The sequence below is a fragment of the Coptis chinensis genome, chromosome 3 (genome assembly GCF_015680905.1).
Source record: "Coptis chinensis isolate HL-2020 chromosome 3, ASM1568090v1, whole genome shotgun sequence".
Classification (NCBI taxonomy): domain Eukaryota; kingdom Viridiplantae; phylum Streptophyta; class Magnoliopsida; order Ranunculales; family Ranunculaceae; genus Coptis; species Coptis chinensis.
This window is the reverse complement of record NC_141458.1, coordinates 3,131,284-3,155,412: the sequence shown is the minus strand read 5'-3', so window position 1 is coordinate 3,155,412 and position 24,129 is coordinate 3,131,284. Positions and strand designations below refer to the sequence as shown.

The window sequence follows — 24,129 nt, the reverse complement described above, 5'->3', positions numbered from 1 at the left end:
CATTCTTGAAGCTTAATGTATGTGGTGTTAAACTGCTGTAGCCATCTTATGTCAGAAGTAAACTTAACAGTCTTCCCTGTAACCTCTCTTTATGTGAAGACAACTACAGCATTGTGTTTGGGCCTTTGAGGACTTGTAAAGCTAACTTGTCACTATAATCTTTACGAAATGAAAAAAAACATTTTAAGAGTATGCCCAAAGGGTTATGATCAGAGACCGACGTTCCGAACTAACTATATTATTTCCATTCTTTCTGAACTATTTCCATTACACGTTGTGGATCAATCATTTCAACTGAACCTTGATATCAATCATTATTCGGACTAGTGAAAATTAAATGTAAAGATTTAAGCCTATGAGTAACTTACATAAAAAAATCATATCGCTAAACCTGTACATAGTGGGATGGGATCCGAGTGTATCTTGATTGCTTTTCCAGATTCTTGCCTGCTTATTGGCCTAATTTGAGGGCGGCGTAGTAGAGCTCCATGTAATCCAGTGCTGGTCGGTTCCAAGACCAGTCTTGCTCCATCACTTGCTTGCGTAATGAATTAAACCACTCCCGACCATCATACCAAGCTGAAATTGCTCTGTACAAAGAAACGATATCACTTTATGACAATAAAATGTAGTTCATAGAAAGAAAAAAAAATTGAAAAGTTTGCTAGGGTTCCTGTTTATAGCACATAGAGAAACATTACATACCCTCCCTAAAAGTATGGTCATTAGAAGGAGGTACACATAACATAAGGCATCAAGTCTAAAACACTTATGATTTCTCCCTACACGTACAGTCCGAAAGAACAAACACTGGCAAGCAAACCACAATCAGAAACCCCATCAACCATAGCCTGAGGGACCATCTGCCTTCAATCCACAAGCCCCAAACAAAGACAAAGGGAGCATACAAAGACTACAGCAGGCATGAAGCCCTCACACAAATGAGATTAATCATTACACATACCACAAGCAAGTATTCATAAGAATCGTCTCATTTGATCTCTTACTTTTTAGCCTTCAATTGCTTTACTATCTTAGGATGATCTTTCCTAAAATGAAGTTGCGTTTTCTCAATCACAGAAAAAACACCCGCAAGCACAACACACGTATGTGAGTCTCATAGTGTCATCCCAAAACTCTTTCGTATAATCTTCAAGATACCTCTTTTTGTTTTTGGTTAGTGACTTTACCTTTTTCATCATTGCAAGAGTAGGCTCAATTTCTCCAGAAGAACGCTTTTGGATTCTTTTGCTTTTTTTTGGCTTTACAGTTAACCAATCCTCTGAAGTTGTTTCATGCCCTGACCTGTTTTTAGACAAGTGGTCATTAAATATTTCTTCCTCATAATCTGATAAGTCATCTATATCATCTACCTCCTCATTTTCATCAACTAACCCTTCATACATATTTCTTTCTCGGCTATTAGGTAGTTGGGGAAGAGAAGTAATCTTATCTTGGTGATAACCATAATGCTCTCTTCAAGATCTCTTTGGTCCCCAATGACACCACCTTGCACCTGTGCAATATCGGTTTCCGTATGTGTACATACCACTACACCTGGTGAGATCAAATAAAAGTTGCTCTCAATTGCTCTCTGCAAATGGGGAGCAGAGTTCACCCTTATGTTAGATTGTGCTCCACTCAATCTAATTGGTTCATTGTCCTTTGGAGTTCGAGGCTGAGGAGCCGACCCTAAACTCACTCTAAGCAAACCCTGAGAGATTGGAGTTTGAACATGACTACTGTGAATCACCATAGCAGTTGAAACTGTTTCTTCCTCACTCACACGATTTGTCTCTGTATCCACTTCCTGACATACATAGGGAACTAATGCATTATTCTGATCTAATGCATTTACTATAGGCATGATAGTACTTCCGACTAGAGTGGTCACCACTACTGAAGATTCAGCTCTATTTCTCTGAGTACCAACCTGTTGCCAGGTGGTTTGAGCATTAGAAACATTATTTCTCTGAGTCACAATTGGCCTGCTCTGTAAAGAATTCAGTGGAATTGCTCTCGGGGGAAGCTTTGGGCATTTTGCATTGGTGTGACCAAAAACTTTACAGTGAGAACATGAATTTGGCTTCCAAGTATATTCCACTCCAACTGTTACTATTCTTCCTTCCCCTAGGTCAAACCTCAGATGTGTGGGATATAGAGAATCCACTGGTACTTCTACAATAGCTCTTGCATAGTCTAATCGAGATCTATTTTGAGATGCAGCATCCCAACAATGGGCTTTCCCAGTCTGCTTACTATCATACTCACACCTTGTTTGGTCCACAAGATTTTTGGTATATCATAAAGTTTAACCCAAATGGAGACAGATTTTAAGTGTTCTCCCCCAATTTCAAGATCTTCAGCCCAAGGTCTGATGATGAAAATTCTACCAGCCACAAAAACAGGTCCACCCTCAAGAGCTTTCTTTCTGTCATCTTGATCAGAAAACCGGAAATAGTAAAAATCCTTGTCCGTAGAGATAACATAGTTGGCTTTTGTTTTCCAGACTCTCTCAAGGGTTTTTTTAACAAGAGGAAACGGCATGCGCTTATCCACAAAATGGCCTATTAAATACTCTCCCCATACATCGATTCCTTCTTCCAAGACAAAAGAAGGAACTTTGGAGATATCATTTTCTGTCTCAACTTCATAGAAAAAATTAATAAAGTACGAAAGATGCTTTTTCTATAACGTGTTAGTAAAAAAATTAATTTGAACAAGTCAGGTGCACAAAGAGCTGAGCTTGTTGCACCTCGGACATCTTCTTGTCCTACATTTGACTAGACCTCATTTACCACAGGTTAGTCATGTGTATTTCTGGACCCTTTACCATGTTGAAAGGCTTTACCACCGGTTAGTCAGCTCGCGGGTAACATTGACAGTTTCTTTGTTTTTTTAAAGCAGAACCACTGGATGGTGTACTCCATCTTCCCACGTCTATTAGAAGTGATGAAAAATCCTAAATGTTTGGGGCCAATGGAATGAATTCTTAGGTTATAATTAAGAACTTCCAAAGCCATAGCTCCGTATACATGAATTGTTTTAAATTTATTATCAACATAGGGATTCATTATCTTTCTCTATATATAAATACTTGTTCTTATCAATACATGTTCTCCTATTATGGGCACAATGACTAAGTTTACAGTAACAGAAAACCAAATTACCACATCTGTTTGCCGACAATTTACATAATAAGTAGCTTAACTCACCTGTTAAGAGCATAATCAACACCACCAACATCAGTTCCATCAAAATTGAACCCATTGGGCTCAAGGGCTTGCGCATGAGCTCTCTCTTTGTCATGATCAACATCAAATACTGTATCGTAAAGTCCTTCAAGAAGAAAATTTACAAATTTAAAAATAAAAATAAAATGGGCTGTCCCCAATATTTTTGGGCGTTCTCCAAACAAACAATTATATACATGTATGTGCAAATTTTGTGTTGGACTTGACACGACATACAATCTTCAGAAACATGAAAGAGTACAAGCAGAAGTTAACTAGGGAGAGAGTAACGAATAATGTGATAAAAAAAATATTAATAAAAAATACAAAAACAAAAACGATAGTGTTAAAAAGACCAGAAAAGGATTTGGAGACGAGTGTGCATGCTAGCTGCTAAAAGGAACTCCAGTCAGAACACATAATTTCCTTCTCAAACAGTATAACTGCTAAAACAGACTCCAGGTCACAATGATCTAATCATAGCTTGCACCAAAGTCAGCCCTCAGATACAGTATTAACACTATCGTTGAGAAAATGTCTGTACATACCTCCTGTTTTACGAACTACAGGTATTGAACCATATCTCATTGCTGTCAGTTGAGTTAGTCCACAAGGCTCAAAGATCGATGGCACTAGAATAAAATCTGCACCTGCATATATCTATATGAAAAACCTGCCTGTCAGTATTATTGTCTACATCATAAAGTTTTTTATGCCAACCTCTCTGAGGCAGCTTATAAATGAGAGTATACCAAATGTGAAAGAGGCTCGTCATAGGTCAAACAAAGGCGCACGCGATCACCATGTGAAGAGTGTAATTGATTCGCCAAACCGACAAAGTCATTCTGTATACGAGGATCTGGAGCTGAACCTAACATTACAACCTGCCATCAACATTATTTTGCATTGATGTAGACAACTCAACGTCAAAATAAATCACTTTGAAACTAAAATAAGACTTCTGCATCAAAAACCAATGTATTGTCATTCACACCTGACTCTATGACTCACACCTGGATTGTTCCTCTACAATTGTGACCCAATTCTAGGACTGGAAAGAAATTTCAACTTTTTCTAAGATAGCTTAATATCTTTCAAACAATATAAAACATGAGAAAGTTTGGGCATACTTGAAGGAAATCAGTTACACCAGAAACAGGACTGCACAATACAAAACATTCATGGATAACAAATGAGAAAAATAAAAACTGGGATACGCTAGTTAAATCAGACACAAAACATACAATTTGTATGTGGATAATAGATAGTTAAGATACGGAATGCCAGGTGCGTATAATGATTTACAGCAAAAAGAAGTAAAGTTTTGTCCACTGGGATGAAGGTGTCACCATAAAGTGTTTTTTTCTGACTACAACAAAAATAAGAAGAAAGATAACCTGTCCATTGCGTTCAAGGGTACGCCGAATAGCATGCTTGATGAGGTGAATCCCTTTCTGAACAGTTAAACGGGTAATGATTCCTACTAAAGGAAGATCAGATTTCTTCAAACCAAGCCTCTCCTGCAAGGCTTCCTTGGCAGCCATTTTACCCTCAGCAACATTCTCTGAAGTGTAAGACACCTGAAATTCCGTTAATTATATGCTTTTGTCAGTAGTGGATTGGATGAAAGTCATGAAACACACTGATATACAAGCATTTAAGTTTCATTATCAGGTACAGTTTGTAAAAGCATCCCTTTAGTATATTCATTTATATGGTATTTGTGATATACAGCCCGGCTCCTAAAATGACCTTAAATAAGTACTAAATCTAAAACAACCACAACTTCACTTACAAAATGATTTAAAACCTAATATTTGTACATATGATCTACTAATCATAAAGAACATCTCTACAAAAATTCAATTCGTTTGACAATTTTTAATATTGGCAAAAGATGATTGCAAAAACTAGACATTTCTGGACCGTTAGATATTTTTTCAAAAGTGGACAACAATTTTTATCTAAATTAGAGGATATCAAACGAGTTGAATTTTTGTAGAGATGTTCTTTATGGTTAGTAGATCATATACACAAAAGATTAGGTTTTAAATCATTTTGTAGGTGAAGTTGTGGTTGTTTTAGATTTGGTATTTATTTAACGTCCTTTTAGGAGCAGGGCTGTTGTGATATATATATATATATATATATATAGTATAGTCGGCACATGCCATGCACATGTCAACTTATGTAAGTATTATATATATATCTCATGGAGAAGAATAAATTCATTCATTATTTTTTCTTAGATTTATTCTCTTACATGGTATCAAGAGACTAGGTTCTCAAACCCTAGCTTCCGCCGTCGTTTCTCCTCTGTCTCTTAAGTTTCTCCTTCTTCTCTTTAGTGGTAGTTTCCTCTTTCATCCATTTGTTTGTTCTTCTTCTTGTTTTCCAGAAATCTTCTTGTTAGTTCTGTTTATTGCCAAAAAAAAAAACTGCATAGAACTGTATGAAGAAAGTTCAAAAAGAATCAGGAATCAAATTCCATGGCTTCTAACAGCACCCTTTCCTCAACCTCAACTGGGTCAGTGGAATCCACCCTTTCCGGCTCTTCTTTGGGGACTCCTAATGTCTCCGTCTCTGCTGGACACCATGTCTCTCTTTCGGCACCAAATGTTGGTCATTTTCTGAAGTTATCCGGTGACAACTACATCACTTGGTTGCACCAAATGGAGCCATTTTTGTATGGTCATGACTTCATGAAATATGTGGATGGCTCTCATCCTACACCAACTCGTACCCTTCCTGGTTCTACCGAGGGCACCACCATTGCTAATCCTGCCTTTATGCAATGGTTCCAGACAGACCAGCTGATCATTAGCTACATTACCTCTACTTTGACGCAGAGTATGTTGGCTCTCTTAAGTGACATCACCACCTCACAAGCTGTATGGAGTTCACTTCAGCGTCATTTTGCTCAACAGTCCACAGCCAATGCAGGTAATATGCAATTCCAACTCTATTCTCTTTCTCGTGGGACTCAAACTGTCTCCCAATACATGCAAGAAGCAAAGACTCTCACTTCCGGAGAATAGGGAACTGGTTACAAATATTATGCGTGGATGATCAGAATTTCACACCATTGTGACTACTATTCTCAATGGTGGGGAACTTCCGGAGTATGAGGATCTACGGGCACGCCTTCTCACTTACGAGACTCAGATTACCCACTCAACTCCTACTCCTACACCGGCAGCATTTTTATCCTACAATCCTTCTACAGCTGCCCTTCAGCCCCGTCCTCCTCAAAATCAGCAAAATTGGCACAAGGGAAAGAAGCGAAACAACAAGAATCAATGAGATCACAACTACTCTCAGCAGTCTTACCAGAGTTCCGAGTACCGCCCTCCAGGTCCTGGAATCTTAGGTGCATATCCAGTTATATGCCAGCATTGTGGCCAACCCGGTCATACCACACCTGCATGTAGGCGTTACTCCTCCCCTCCCGTTTCTCTTCAGCCTGCCTTCGCTGGAATACAGACCGTCCCACAGCCTGGTATACCTGCTGGTCTACAGTTCCTCCCACAATCGGCCAGCCTCAGTACCCCTCCATGGCATGCCAGATGACGCCACAGTTGATCCTAATTGGTACCCTGACACTGGAGCTACACATCATATGACAGGCAACTCAGACCTCTTGCAGTATCGTGCTCCTTATAGTGGTAATGATTATGTCACTCTCGGTAATGAATCTTCTCTTAGCATTCAAAACACTGGTAACATTCCTATTACTCTAGGTACACGTAAGGTTAGCCTTCACAATGTCTACCATGTTCCTGCCATGACCAAAAACTTGCTTTCTGTTGCTAAATTTACTCACGACAACAATGTCAGCTTTCACTTCACCCCACATGGCTATTACATTACTGATTTATCTTCTGGTGTTCCTCTATTTCAGGGCCCATGTAAAGATGGTTTATACCCACTTCCTCTTGCACCATCAAATTCCACTGCTTTAGCTGCTCTTTCATCTACAACTTGGCACAATCGCCTTGATCATCCCAATACCAAAGTGATTTCTTTCTTAGGTAGTAACAAATTGTTAAGTTCTGATTTTCAGCTTAAACACTCTTTTTGTAAAGGTTGTGCTTTGGGTAAATCCATACACCTTCCTTTTAAGAATAGTAATGAAATAAGTGCCACATTTCCCTTCTCACTTGTTCACAGTGATGTATGGATGTCTCCAGTAGTTTCTGTTTCTGGCTTTCGTTATTATGTTTTATTCACTGATGACTACACTCATTATACTTGGATATTTCCTATGAAACACAAGCATGAAGTACTCACTCACTTTCAAACCATCCATAATCAAGGCCCAAAATATCGATATCGATGAATATATCGGTGTACCCAAAAATGGATATATATCAGATATATCCATTTTTTTGGTGACCAGTCCAAACTATTTAAAATATCAGATATATCGGAAATATAATATCGGAAATATATTGGAAATATCGGATTTATATTAAAAAATGGTCAAAAACTCAACCGATATATATCATAAATATCATATATATCGATTATATCGGCGATATAAAATTTTATATCGGAAACTCCGATATATATCGGAAAAAAAAGGGTTCTATATTCAGTGGATATATGTCGGAAATATCGATGTCGGTGTACCAAAATACCGATATATATCGGCAATATTTTGGTCCATGTCCATAATTGTGTTCAAAATATCTTTAACACTAGAGTCAAATACTTTCTAAGTGATGGTGGTGGCGAGTATGTTAATAATCCATTTAGCACCTATTGCCGACAAATGGGTATTCATCATAGACTTTCTTGTCCTCACACACCAGAACAGAATGGTTTAGCCGAACGTAAGCATCGTCACATTGCTGACATGGCCCGTACTCTTCTTGCCACTGCTCATGTCCCTCTCAACCTTTGGGTTGAGGCCATTTCCACTGCTGTTTTTCTCATTAATCGACTTCCCTCCCCTCTCCTTCAGTGGACCACCCCCTATGCTCGGCTTTTTGGTCACTCACCCTCTTACTCAGATCTCCGCACCTTTGGTTGTGCTTGTTATCCGCAATCCGCATATCAGTAATTATAATGCTAATAAGATCTCACCACGAGCTGTTGAGTGTGTCTTTTTAGGTTACAGTGCTCAACATAAGGGGTACAGGTGTCTTGACTTGGCGACCAACCGTCTCTACATCTCTCGGCATGTCAGGTTTGATGAGACCTCCTTCCCATTTGCACAGAGTTCTTCGTACAAATCCTCGGCTTCTAGTACTGAGTATGTGGAGTAAGATCTTACTCCCATTGTTACACCTACAGTGCAACCTTTTGTGTCTCCAGTTGCTTCCACGCCAAGTGTACTGCCGGATCAGCCTCCGCTCCATGCGGCCCCTTTGATTACCTATTAGAGGCGTAATGTTCCTTCCACACGAGCAGTGTCTCCCTCACCTGAGGCTGATTCTTCATCTACATATGTGCAGTCACACTCTACTTCTGACTCTGGTTATGGCTGACTCTCCTACAACGGTGGAGCCACCCTCTGCTCCTCTCGCCACAACTCCTTCTGAGTCGAACCATACACCTCCATATGCTACAAGGTTACATGATGACACCTTACGACAGGTACAACGGACAGATGGCACAATCAGATACCCAATCCCCAAAGCACTTGCTGCCAAGCTCACTACTGCCTCTAAGGAACCAACCTGTTACTCTCAGGCTGTGAAGCATCCTGCATGGAGATCTGCTATGACTGATGAGTTCAATGCATTGCTCAAGAACCATACATGGTCCCTTGTGCCACCCTCTTCTACTCAGAACACCGTTGACTGTAAATGGGTGTTCAGATTGAAGCTTAAGGCAGATGGTTCTATAGAGCGACCCAAAGCCTGTCTAGTGGCCAAAGGCTTTCATCAACAACCGGGTATTGATTATGACGAGACCTTCAGTCCGGTTGTCAAACCGGTCACGATTCATACTGTTTTGAGTATAGCGACCTCTAATGGTTGGTGTTTGCGTCAACTTGATGTGAAAAATGCCTTTCTTCATGGCCCTTTATCTGAGACTGTGTACATGACCCAGCCACCTGGCTTTGTTGACCCTCGGTATCCTCATCATGTGTGCCGCCTACATAAGGCCATCTATGGGCTCAAGCAAGCCCCTCAAGCATGGTTTCAAAGGTTCAGCACTTTCTTACTCCAATTTGGGTTTACACAGAGCCGAGCAGATGACAGCATGTTTGTATATCGAGTAGGCACTCAACTTATGATTCTCCTTCTTTACGTGGATGACATTGTTCTCACTGGAAACACACCCACCTTAATCTCTTCCTTTATCTCCACCCTTGGGCACGAGTTCAAGATCAAAGACCTTGGTGCTCTCCACTACTTTCTGGGTATTGAGGTCCTCCCTATGAAACCTGGCTTGCACTTATCATAGACTAAGTACACTATGGAGATCCTTCAGCGAAGTAACATGCTTGATTGTAAACCTTGTGGGACTCCTCTAAGTGCCAAGACTCAACTTTCAGCTACTAATGGTACTCTCTTACCAAATGCATCTGAGTTCCGTCATCTAGTTGGTTGCCTCCAGTATCTCACTCTTACACGGCCCGACATCGCATTTGTTGTCCATCACGTTGCTCAATTTGTTAGTTCTCCCCGTACAGATCATCTTCTTGCTGTCAAGAGGATATTGAGGTACCTTAAGGGTACCTTGGAATTTGGCTTGGTTTTTCGGCCCTCTAATGGTACTCTTTCCATCCATTCCTATTCTGATGCAAACTGGGCTGGTTGTCCAGATACTCGTCACTCCACTACTGGTTATTGTGTGTTCTTGGGTCCAAATCTCATCTCTTGGACTGCAAAGAAGCAGCACACCATCTCACGCTCTAGTGCTGAATCAGAATATCGTACACTTGCTCATGTTTGTGCTAAGACAGTGTGGATTGGTTATCTTCTATCTGATCTTCAACTTCCTTTCTCTAGACCAATCACACTCTATTGTGATAATCTTAGCACCACCTACATGGCTTCTAATCCAGTCTTTCATGCTCACACAAAGCACATTGAACTGGACTACCATTTTGTTAGGGAGCGTGTTGTTTCTGGCACTCACCTTGTTCGCTTTGTTCCCTCTGTTGATCAAACTGCGGACATCTTTACTAAAGGGTTGCACAAGCACCGCTTTCAGCTTCTACACTCCAAACTTGTTCAACAGAGACCACCAAGTTTGCGGGGGAGTGTAAAAGCATCCCTTTAGTATATTCATTTATATGGTATTTGTGATATATATATATATAGTATAGTCGGCACATGCCATGCACATGTCAACTTATGTAAGTATTATATATATACCTCACGGAGAAGAATAAATTCATTCATTATTTTCTCTTAGATTGATTCTCTTACACAGTTAACAAAGATCCATCTAACATACCACTAATTACCAATCATAACACTTGAAGCTCTTTGTATTCTATTTGTCGTGTTGCAAGGTTACGATACGTGAATCGGAGTCCGAAATGGGTGCGAAGTGTTGGACTTGGCAAAGCAAATCAAGATTCCGAGACTACCTAAATTTGTTTTTCATTTTATATGCTTCATTTTGGGTGCTAAAAATTGTGAGCTCAGTAATATATTCACCCATTTGGGAATTCTCCTATCGGCTAAACAGTTCTGAAGAAAGACCAGTTACTATAAACTCCGTTATGAACATGCTAGAAGTCACTTACGATGTACTGTTTTAAAGTAGGATTATAAATGTCCACTTTTAAAGACCACTTCAAACTCTAGCCCATCGTGAAGTCCATTATAAAGTGGAGGCAGAAAAGATGTTATTTGGCATACAGCACTATTGAGGCGTTTAGAGTTTAAACCGACTGGAGTTTGTCCCTGTCTTTCTGATATTCAAGATGGAAGACACAAGTAAGAGTCTGAATCCATATCCCCACAGATCAACTTGCAGTGTGCTAAAATAACATCATGTGTCCTAACAAAATTTATCCTATTTTGGAATGTCGTCTATTCTTTTCTAGCCAGGTCCTCCACAAGATTGCAAAAGGCATAATATGCCACAATCTACTGCCACCTACAAAATGTTCTTTATGGAAATAAGATGTTTAAAGCTCTTTCACCAACTCGGGGACTACCCAAGCAAGACCCAAATAATAAAATAAAAATAACACCAAAAGACCCAAGAGAACGAACAATGGGTAAGGGTATGGCTGACAGACTCCCCATCAGATATACACAAAGGGCAATGGATCAATAGTTCACAATCAGTTTCTTCCTCTTCCTAAGGCTATCTATGGTAAGGATCTTATCATGGACGGCCAACCATGTAAAGAAAATAACCTGAGAAGGGACTTTGGAGTTCCAGATGCACCTGGACGAAAACCAGGTATAAGTATAGGTCGTTGGCCCAACGGAAGATGGGTCTGATCATCATATAAATATACGGGGCGAGCTGAGTTGATAAAATTACTCCACAAGTGGCTCAAGAGAAATAAAGAGAAAGGACAGTGGCTTGTACGAACATGAAGCCCCTTTATAAAGAGAGGCCCTAGGCGGCCACGTAATCTGCCTAAAGGTGAGCTGGGTCTGTGGGTCTCAGCGCTGGTGGATTAGTGGATTACCAACTACGCTAACTGGTTGCTACATTGCAAAACTTTCTAGTTTTTACTGATGGCCACAATCACTTTGTCCAAAAATTGAGAAATAACTATGCCGCTTAAAGGAGCAGCATTAAACTGATTAACTTGTGAAGGAAATTTGCATTATTATATTTGTAAGTATTGTATTTCTTTATTCATATTTTCTATTTGGTGATTATGTTAAATGAGGTCCAAGGCAGAACCTAAATCAAGTTTAGAATGATTCTCATGTTGTTTTCTATAAAGAAACACTTGCAGAGGATGAAATCTGAAATCATCAAGGTTGATCGACTGAAATATGTTTTATCAGGATCTTTACACACCATATTTTGAAATAACGATTCAAAAAATAATTAATAAATAAATAAATTATGATAGTAATAATAATAATATAACTACTTACAGGTATGAACTTGTCATTATATGGATCCCAGATGTCAGGATCAATCCCATTAACAATGCCATGGAATTTGTAGAGATGCGGAGCAATTACTGGATTTCCTGACACCTCCTTCGAGTATGTCTGAGACACCTGTACAATTGCATACACAAGCCTTCCCATGGGTACCAGAATGAAAAAAAGGACACTACATAATTCAAATAATACCGGCAATACATAAAAGGACACCTACAATTCTTTTTCTTTTTCTTTTTTTCGTCTGATTTATATTTCAGATAGCGATCACCACAATTACCTATAGTAGAAACAATTTATGAGGTCTATAGAGCCAAAACATCCTAAATGTTGAACCCTCCAGACAACTCTGTTTAACTAGACTTAATGTGATACGTTGCTGCATGATGACAAATCTGTATTTTCCTAGTTTACAGTTAAAGTAGGGGTGTACACAATGTGATATGTTGCTGCATGATGACCAATCTGTATTTTCCTAGTTTACAGATAAAGTAAGAGTGCTTTCAAAACCAAGGTTTAATAGTGACGTATCGACTGCTATCAAGAAAAAATAGTTCCACTTCTGAAGAGAACAATGTTTGAAGCAAAGCAAAAGTGGTGGAACCTTAAAGAAAAGTTTAATAATAATATCCAAAGAAACGAGAGAAAATGGCTACAAGAAACTGACAGCAAGGAAATAGTGATGTGTTCTTGAAGGCAGTAGCAACTCCAATCAACACCAGTGATACACTAGGGAAATTAAAACCCTAATTTGATAGAAAAAACTACACACTTTACTCTGAAATCACCCTATTCTTTTCAAATCTATGAGGCCATAGGCCTTATTTATACAAATCAATCCTTTGAGTAAGGGAAATTAAAACCCTAATTTGATAGAAAAAACTACACACTTTACTCTGAAATCACCCTATTCTTTTCAATAAACCAACCCTAATCTATGAGGCCATAGGCCTTATTTATACAAATCAATCCTTTGAGTACATGGAATCCTAAATAAAAACCAACTAAAAATAAAGTAAATCCTACTAGATTATCAATTACTTATTATACTATGTTTATAATATCAATATTCCATCAAATAGATACCAAGTATTCATCAAAACCTCTCAAAATGCCAATACCATTCAAGCCTCATTGCAAATTCTGTGTGTACAGCGTACTTACCGTGGTAGCTTTGTCTGTGTACGTCATTGCTTTTCCAATTAAGGGAGCACCAAATTCAAGGTTATGAATGGTGAAGACAACCCGAGCTTTACTGAGACCATAATGCCTATAGTGCTCCTTGAATAACCATGCAACAGGTGCACTAGACCAATCATGGCAATGTAGAATATCCTGCCACGTCACAAAACCATCAATGGATATAAACTTATTATGAAGTAATTAATATTATAATAGTATAAGTAATATTATAATAGTGTGTGTGTGTGTGTGCGCGTGCGTGCGTGTGTGTTTGTGTGTGTGGAATGAACAAGTTCTTTTACTACAAAATCGTGCAGAAAGAACGAAGGTCAACTAACAACTCCGACAAAGGGAACCTGGCATCAAACTTACAGGATTCAATCCACTTTGAAGCATAAACTCGAGCGCAGCGTGGCAAAAGAAACCAAACCGTTCACCATCATTTCTACAACCATATACGCACCCGGCCAAAAACATTCTGTGCGGAAATGAAACATAAATTCATAATATTTATAACTAAATGCATCAGGGAGCAACATATAAAAGGTAACTTAATCAACCACAAACACTGAGTGTATTACAACACTGAGAACTGGTGCTAAGTGCAAGAGGTGCTTAAAATGATTCCTTTCAGAAGCCATTGTTATTAATATTTTTAAAACAATCAGTGAAACATCCATAATCAGAACTTAATATTTTTAAAACAATCAGGAAAGAATTAAGCACCAATTCATGCTGTTGATAACGTGTATGGCACAAAGTTGTGATGTGCCTGACGAACCCAAAATGAGCAAGAGATAAGGGATGTGAACATCTAGATATGCCAGAACATTTGTACAACAGTACAGGAGGGCAGAGAGAGGGCATGGTGAAGACACACCTATATCGGTTCTGTGAGACTGAATCTGATGCAAGATTCTTTACTTATACACAACCAATAGTAGGTGAGCAACAAAAATCGGAAATTACCCATTCTGAGGCTCCAAAAAATAGACAGAAAGGCCTTCCACTATTCCAAGCCATACTTTAATTTCAGTTCCACTCCAAAAATAGCTTCTATGGAAATGAAACTCCTTTATCTGTCCAGGGGATATATTCTTAGTTAATAAAATAAGATATGCAAATAATAATTAAGAAGTAAGCTTTAACATCGAAAAGAAAGCTACAACACAAGTTCTAGGGACCAGGAAGACTACAACTTTGATAGATCAAAGTTCAAGAATACTTGACAATTTCTGGAACCATAAGTATCAGAAGAATACTCATGTATCTTATCAATAAAATAAGAAGACCTAAGTGCTTAATTTAATTTGTTTTCTAGATACAACAGGAAGGACAGTATCCCTATATTAGTAACACACCGCACATGCATCAGACAATGAAGAAAGAGCATGAGTAGATTCAGCATGAATATAGAGTATTCTAATGGACTCTATAACAACAATATTCCAATGAAAATCTCTATATACTAAATACAGTTTCATTTGAAAAAGGGAACTCCAGAGCAGTTTTAACCAGAAAAATGGAGTGGCAGTATATGACTGTAGTAGACGACATCCTATCGTTTTTCCTTTTTCATCAATCAAAGACTCCGACTCAATAATAATATAACGGGGAACGATCAACTCCAGTTAAGGAAATAGCAAGAGAAATTGAAGGTTAATTGCTGCTTTGAGCCTTACGTTGTCAAATTTCAAAGAGTCATACTTTGGAAGAATTATGTCGATATTATGGCCCAAATCTTGAATGGCACGAGAAAGACTAGTGACAACATCCCCAAGGCCTCCTACCTGCAAGAATAATCCAGGAATCACCAAAACAGAAATCTACAACATGACGATTTCGAATCTCATATAGATTGATTTTGAAAGTGAAATGGTAGTGGATACAGTTAATTAAGATTTTTCCCTGTTTTTTCCCCTTTACTCTGGTTGCTGATCAATCTAACACCATAAAACCTCAGAGGTTGTTTCTCATAGTCCAGACAAATCCTGAGAAAATAGATAGTAGCACTTGGATGTGATGGACAAACTATCCGGAGCAAGTGTTCCAGCACAACAGAGTGACAAAAACTTTCTCCAATTCAATCTTCATATCTCATCATCCAAAACCTTAGTTTGTATTTTAATGAACATCTTGCATTCAATTCCTAGAAAAATAAGACAAATGGAAGAAGAAAACTCAGCGGTACAGATCTGAGTCAACTATGTTCAGCCACACCTCTTTTATGAGACCATTTTGAAGCACAAAATTAGTTTTTCTTTATGCTTTTTAACTAGTTTAGAGCCCTAGCATGCCTTGAAAGATGCAATGTACTCATATATGCAACTCTTTTATAGCAGTGCATATTGGGTCACAATCAAAATGCACAAACTTTCAGACTCCATGTATAAATTGAGGCTTACATCTAAAAACCCACTAGGAAGGTGGACGTTAAATGCCTAAATTCATGGCCAAGCATCATCACTATAATATTGCTAGAAGTTTAAAAACCTCTAGACATGTAATAGTCAACAGACAATTTTAGGATAGTTGTTTACCAACATATCATTCTATTTGAACGAGGGCAAGAAGTGTTATGTGCAAACATCAAGTACATAATTTGAGCAGAAGGTGACCTTTGCGATTGGGGCCATTTCTACAGATATATGTACAATATGCATCGGTGGCTCCTTTGCTACTCCTCCAGATACTGGTATGTGGTAGTCCACACCGTAGTTGTTGTCATACATTCCACCATCTTCCTTCTCAGAGAAAACAAAATCCATCATATAAGCATCCAGTGGAACCTTAACTGCCACAAAACACAGGAAGCCATACACTCTTGTCAAAAAATTTATCAGAACAGCAACAATGCATACCTTTAATAACAAGAATGTTACTCCAAGTTATTTTTTTTTCCGATGGTAACTCCAAGTTATATAGAGACATAAAATGTTGTATAGACTGTGCAACACATATGAAAGAACATCTTCATGTTCATTGTTTGCTCTATAGGCAAACATAGCAGGCAAGTTTGAAGAATTTCGATTTAGGATATTTAGAAATATGTCACAATTGTGTTCATTTAATCAAGAATATTTGATATCTGTATAATACAAAATAATTAAATAAGTAGACCACCCAAGCTGGTAGTTAGGACATAGGACCGAAACATAAGTTACATTGACACGGATATGTGTGTCTGTACCCGACACGGCTACGAAGTGTCTGACACGGCGAAATATCTAAAAACGAGGTATATCACATACAACATGTGTCCCTGTTGTGTCCGACACGGACACGTTGATACGAATCCAGCACGGATTATTTTTCAAATTATGGTGTCCATGTAACATATAGACCGAAACACAATTCACTGACATTACATATGCATACTACAGTATACAATCTCACCACTAACTATAGTACTCCTACAAAAGGAGTAAGAAGGATACACTGCCCTTCTAAGAATTGTGTATACAGCATGATGATCAATGTGAACAGTGCTACCTGTGTCTTCATCTAGCACCAAACTTACACTTGTAAAGGGGCACAACGTCAGAATTCAAAAAGTCTGGAATGTTCTTGCTTTCACCTTCGTATTTATATACCTAAAGAGAAGAGCTCGAAAAATCTACACATAATTCCACCCTCTCTACAAGTTCAAGCAGCTTGGAGAGTAATCAGCAATTTTACACCTAAAATAGTTTTTCAAGAAAATAAAAAGTAAAATCATTATATAAACCCAATTACTTACCAAGAATGTTCTTCAATATATATATCCACGAGATTCTCATGATAGATTTAGGGATCTCAAATTAAATCATGTATGCAGGGATGCAGGGTATCTTATTTGATACACCTAAAACAGATGTCATCTTAACACGCAGTATGTAGATGCACAGATCCCATAAATTTATTGATTAATTGGGACGATCTGAATCAGATTCAACAAAATTCATTATTTCATTTGTCATTTATGACGATTCAACACTATTTAAAGCCAACTATATTGTGAAAGGAATATTAACCAATTCCAACAAACCGAATACCAAAATTACCACCAATTTTGTCTGTAAATGCTAAGACGCCCTTATCTCCAGAAAAAATGAATTGCAGAAGTCTGGATAGGATATGCAAGAATGCAACTAACGGAAACATACCCTGATAAATGGAGCTGATTGATAGATTCTCAGCTCGCATATGAGAAAGTTTTAGTGAAGAGGAAAGATTTATTTATGTGAATTTCTATTTCATTAGATACTACAAGAAACAAAACAAAGAATTCATGAGCATCAGTAAGAAATTCACCGGAAGCTTTGACACGAGAGCCACTGTTTGCAGGTAACATCCTTTGAGGTGGTAATGGACCTCTGCGGTGGGTCCAACGGTTGAATGAGCATCTAAACCAAACTTCAGGTTTTCCATTAAGAACAGTTTTGGAAGGATTATAAAGGACAGTGGCAGTGCTTCCGGCTTGGACATCAAGAGGCTCAGTGTAAACTGTATGCTTTTGAGACAGCAAAAACTTTTTCATTGTTCTTTCCTTTGCTTCAGCTTTCATTTGTGCTATTCGTTCAGCCTGACAGAAAACAACAGGTGAAAAACCAGGGGATAAAAAATGACAAACGTATATTAACCTCTTACAGACAAACAGCAGTTGGACATTTAGAATAAATAAATAAATAACCTGTCTTATAGATCTGAATAAACAAAAAATAGTCTACAAAGATCACGTGTGAAGACAGATCCATGTACAGTTGTCGGGATACAGAAAAGCCACTCAAGGTGGACAATGCCCTCTTGAATTTGGCACCACCATTTAACAATACAGAACTGGATGATATTCATCTATATGGACATAATTCAAAACAGAAATAATAATAATAACAACAAACATACCTTTGCACGTAGAGCCTCTTCTCTTCGCTTTTTCTCCTCTTGAAGCTTCCTGACTATCTGTTGTTCTTCTTCAAACCAATACAGTTCTTCAGCTACGCTGATTGGGACTACAGCATGGAAGTCCTGTAATTGATTGTTATCGTACAAAGTGGCACTCTCAGGGGGGCCGTCCGCAAAAACCCAATCCAATACAAATGCTCGATGAGGTATGAGAACTACAGAAAAGAAGATTCTATCAGACGCATGCAAAGGTTGCCTGAGAAACCTATTCTGCACTAGATGGATCATGAATGCACTGCATAGTCCATTACTACCACTTACTTCAGTCAGGACCTAATACTGAATATTTATGTCTTTTCTGCACAAAAAAAAACAACACAAGGTACCCTAATACTTCATAAAGTAGGTCCATCAATACATGAAATAATGCATTAGGTTTGTGATTGTGAGTATGAATCAGTGACGAGCTCTTGACCGTGTGTGTTTAACATTCTCTCCAGCCTAACCAAATTATACTGGGAAAACACAGCAAGATTATTTTATGATTACTAAGCCTTAATTAAGGAGACACAGTCTAATGTAGATCTTACTGGTGGAAACTTCAGTTTAATTGAATCTACACTTTAATTGAAACACAATTAAAAGACGACCTAAAAATCACTCTTTTATTGAATCTCTCAATCACAAATCACACACATAAACACAACTACTGAAACCCTAACTACAAGCCCGTTATTTAAAGTAAACCTAGAAAGCATAAACCAATAGAAACACGACATGTGTCTAACTAACTAATGGACTCGAACTATGGGCTTGGACTCAATTAAGGGGCTCACGCCCATAACATGTAGAGGGAACACATAGCCACACCTATGACACTAACAAGACTCGACTAATGTTCTACATCACTCTCCCCAATCGAAAAAAATTTGTCATCGAATTTCTAATCAACAAAAACTTCAGGTAAAGATAACCATGTCCACAAGTTTTAGGAAATCGACCAATACTCCAGCTGAAAGGAATCTGACCATGAATTTTTCCTTTGTAGTAGCTTCCCTGGCTTAAAATCAATAACTCACAACATGCTCTTGCACACAGATTATGAAAATAATAACCAGAAGATGCACCAAAAATTTTCGGTACCAATGGCTCGTCTTGAAAGCTTGTAACTTCACCAACATATGTAACTTTCTTTAAGGAAATCCAAATCTGCAATCGTGCTTTTTTGAAAAACAAATCACTTCATTTGTCAAAGTGAATCCCAAAATTTTCCCAAACATATGTAGATCTTACTGGCGGAAACTTCAGTTTAATTGAATCTACACTTTAATTGAAACACAACTAAAAGACGACCTAAAAATCACTCTTTTATTGAATCTCTCAATCACAAATCACACACATAAATACAACTACTGAAATCCTAACTACAAACCCGTTAATTAAAGTAAACCTAGAAAACATAATCCAATAGGAACACGACATATGTCTAACTAACTAATGAACTCGAACCATGGGCTTGGACTCAACTAAGGGGATCACGCCCATAACATGTAGAGGGAACATAGGCGCACACCTATAACACTAACAGACTCGAGTAATGTTCTACATCATAGTCAGTCTTAAACGATTATGCAAATAAAATATGGACAACAAGTTATACTGCATGGGATTTTTTCAATTTACATGGACGCATTTTGTTAAGTTACCAAACATTTAGTTATATTCAGGCTTGTGTGTGACCTTTGATCTTCTGCTAAAGTAATTATGTACTAACTTGGTATTATAAAAAAGTTTATAAGTCAATAATGATTACGTTTTCACACATTGAGATCAAATCACCTGAGAGGTTTCGTTTGTGATCCTCCTTTCAAGACAACGTATGAGTTTTTGGGATGAGCTCTCAGTAATATTAATTATGAGTCTATGACATAATAATCAAAACCCAACGTTAGGAGGCAGAGAAGAAATTGACAACTTGTACATTATACATGATCAAAGACAAGTCTGAAATAGCCACCTTGTGTAATAACCCAGTAAAATGGTCTATCTCTTATACATCATTTTCCAAAAGTTCAATTTGATCACAATTTCTTTTACACTTAAAGCTTAAAAGTGTCACTACAGAGAAGTTCCATCCTATCTGGGAATATTTTGACCAGGAATGATGTTCACAACAGAATAAGTATGATACTTTCAAAGAACTAGGCTATACTTTGAACTTCTTTTGTACCTCCAGATATCTTAATTGCCTAAAAGAGAATTTAGAAAAGTAAACAATGGTGAAAAAAAAATCTATTTCACATAGCAGACGACTAAACTGACAGATCAAATGAGTAGACCTTAACAACTTCTCAAAGTAAAGATACATAAAAAAGATGTTACACAAACAGATTGTCCCTTACTCCGATGGAGGGTGTAGACAAAAGCATTCATATGACACAAGTTTCTTGAAGCACGCCAAGCATATTAGTCCATAGTTATCAAATCATATATCGCATCATATATTGTATTTCATTTTTAGCATATCTGAGTATTGAATCTTATCATTTATCCTATGATATGCTTAACTACAATATTATTTGTGTTTGTGCACATGTCGGTAAGTTTCACCTACAAAGATACAAAAATGGAGTTTGATCATGTCCAATACTACAAATGCATGTTACAAAAATGTCATCATTTTCAACCACTGGGTCCAAATTACTATTATATACTATGTAACATGGACACGCCATATTTCAAAAATAATCTGTGTCGGATACGTATTCACGCATCCGTGTTGGACACATGAAGAGCTAAGCTAGCTCTAAATTGAGTAAGTAAATATTGCTTTGGACTAGGGTTGTTATTTATCAGAACTAAAACCTAAGATGGCTTTTCAAGGCTTAGAAAAGAAAAGGAAAAACTAAATGACTATTAAAAACTCGATTTAAAATTTCATGTGTAGAAGTGTATCACTCTATCGCATTATCATATCATAGTATACGCTCCCCGTATCATGCGATACTTAAAACTCAATGGTGAGATGCTTATCATTTTGCTTTCAATACGACACGTATCGTGTATTGATTACTACCATTTAAGGACACAAGCCCTATTAAAAATCATATGATAAAATCTTACTTTTTTTTTTTTTAATTGTAGCTTTTATTTCCTAAACCCTTTAAATCCCCTTTCCGCAGTGAAGGTGAGAATCGAACCTAAGACCTTGGGCCCAACCTCCCAAGTCATAACTCATAACCAGTAAGTCACTGGACACCTTCAAATAATTCTTGTTTTCAAAGATTCAGTATGATGTATTCATAGAGGGGTTTGGGCCTGTACATACCATGAGCATACCACCAGTCACCATCCTTTCTCACAGAGCGGACAAGCCTTCCAGAGATAGAGATCCCAGCACACCAGTTATTGTGCCCACCATGAATCCAGAGTTCCTTGGAATGAGAAAGTGGACCAGAACTTCTGTTGTAATACAATCTAACCATGTCTTCCCCTTTAAACTCACTGGGCTCGATGTACCATACATTATCAAGAGATCGCACAGCCTTTTTCATTATTTGGTGAACCATTTCCCTTGACTTCTCAACCTCCAACCGTGCTTGCATTTTAATAGCTTCAATTGCTGCTTTTTCAGCTTCTATCTGCCGCTGCTCTTCTGCTTGTCTCTCCCTTTCAGCTAGCTCTGCTGCAAGTTTTTCAAGTTCTCTCTGTTTCTCTTCGAGCAAGAAATCCTCAAAGGAAACCTCATCCATTTCACCTTCTACGGGTACAAAAAAGTCTTTCCTGTCATTGTTCTCATAGACACTTCCCCCATTAAAAAACACAAATTCCATCTTGTACGCTTCCTTGGGAACATAAACACGGCAAGACCACCAGTCACCATTAAGTTCAGTCTTATTCAACTTCGTGGTAAAAGATTTCCATTTCCAATCATTGAAGGCACCCATGATTAAGACATTTGATTCATTTTTCAAAGCGGAGAAGCTCCTGTTTAGAAACACTTCTATTTCTTGGTCAGATTTCACCACCTGGGGATAAATAAACATGCTGATACCTCTTGAATAACTCTCCTCTGCAAGGTCTTCAAGAACTTGTTTATATATGTGAGGATCCAACCCTGGTGTCTTGTTTACCAAGGACTCCTTTTCTTCTGCCTCTTTATCTATTAAATTTTCACCATCATCAAACACTTCCAAATTTTCTGACTTCATTTCCCTTGCATCCTCATCAATTTCAGAACGAGTTTCATTCTTTTGAATGTCATCACCCTCAATCACATCTGACCACTTTCTTGCAACTGTTTTTCCATCTACCTTATCTTCACTATTACTACTCCTAGATATTTCCAGATTCTTCGGCATAGATTCATCGTCATCCTTGTCTTCTATTTCGACACCCTTGAGCACAGCCGACTCGTTGCTTCTTGTTAATGCCATATCTGTTTCCTTCTCCTCTGTATTGTCTACATTAGTCTCGGCTTGTTTTTCCTCTCTGTCACCATAAGTACCAGAACTAGAGGCTGAGTCATCTTTTTCTTCATCACTTTGATCCCTTTTTTGGGTGCTAGTTCCTACAGGAGCCCTAGGCGTAAATCCCTTAGAAGCAGTGCCTCTCGGCCTTGAAAGTGGGCCTTTTCTTGATCTCCTCTTGGAGTAATCTATCAAAAAGTAAATTGTGCAATATAACTTTCAAATCAGTAATACAAACGAAAAAACAAAACAGAATTAAAATCCCAATTTATCTACTAACCAGAATTTGAAACAATTTGATATGAAATCCCAGTTCCTTGATATTTTTTGCGCCATGAGCATAACTGCACCCAATAAATGCAACAACAAATTACAATGTAATATCGAAACAAGTAAAATATTAAATGATGCAATGGTTTAGAATGCTCAACCCAGTCATCATCAGAGACACAGAGTTATAACATAAAAAAATTTACCCAAAACATCTTAAGAACACCACTCATCTAAAATAAACAACAACCAGTTTCATTCCAAACATCAAACACAATAAATAATCAAAATTTACTTCGTTTAACCAAAAAAAAATAGTGGGAGAGAAAATTCTCACTAGGGAAGAAGAAAGGTTTATTCTTCCATTAAACAAAACACCATTCAAAGATTTAAACTTTGAATAGTTTCCATCAAAACTACTACTTCTACAATACACTGCTCTTTGTACTACTACTGCTACATCCATTTTTTTTTTTTTTTTTGCCCACTCTCACACTTCGTTTCTTCTACACTTCATATTCTCTATCAATAAATTTTTCACATGCAAATAAAACAAATAACAAAATTACGAAATTTGAGGTGGGCAAATTTTTGAAGAATCTGGAACAGTGGTGTAAACTATTCAGTGTGACACTAACACATGGAAATTAAATATAAGCTCGATTCTGGACCGTTAATCATGACCCACGTTTGACACTTCAGTTTCGGAGGGATTAAGATTATAAGTTTAGGACACGTGTAGATGTTTGGTTGAATAGTCAGTTTGTGATATTTGTGGTGTGGTGCGCTGTAGAGTTTGTTACTTAAAAGGTGAACTATTCAGTGAAACTAAGCCACTGAAATTAAATATACAGCTCAATTCTGAACCGTTTGTCATGACCCAGGTTCGGGACTTTAGTTTCGGGATATTAAGATTGGATGTTGTAGGTTACGTGTAGATATGTGAGGGTGTAGTTAGTTTATTATATTTTGTATCTTGTTGTAGTGTAGAGTTTGTTACTTAAAAAAGCTGATAGGCTTTCAAGTTTCAACTGATAGTTTAAT

The 24,129-nt window shown here is 37.8% G+C and overlaps 1 protein-coding gene across 5 annotated transcripts; it reads right to left on the bottom strand.

The window, feature by feature from the left end:
• Positions 1-222: 222 nt before the first annotated feature.
• SS3 (starch synthase 3) lies at positions 223-23,712 on the bottom strand. Of its 5 annotated transcripts, none has more exons than XR_015217601.1 (17): positions 23,423-23,712; positions 23,096-23,159; positions 21,675-23,003; positions 18,347-18,561; positions 17,756-18,026; positions 16,081-16,256; positions 15,145-15,252; positions 14,432-14,541; positions 13,835-13,940; positions 13,445-13,615; positions 12,269-12,397; positions 5,497-5,619; positions 4,631-4,813; positions 3,986-4,117; positions 3,782-3,893; positions 3,216-3,339; positions 223-590 (listed from the first exon to the last, which is right to left on the bottom strand). XR_015217601.1 is itself a non-coding variant. In XM_086599999.1 (16 exons), the coding sequence occupies exons 1-16, from the start codon at positions 23,549-23,551 to the stop codon at positions 452-454; spliced, it is 3,498 nt and encodes a 1,165-aa protein (XP_086456125.1). In that variant the 5' UTR covers positions 23,552-23,712; the 3' UTR covers positions 223-451. The 5 variants fall into 5 exon arrangements, 1 of the variants encoding a protein (XP_086456125.1); XR_015217602.1 differs by having other exon boundaries at positions 3,986-4,104; XR_015217603.1 differs by having other exon boundaries at positions 5,497-5,616.
• Positions 23,713-24,129: the final 417 nt, after the last annotated feature.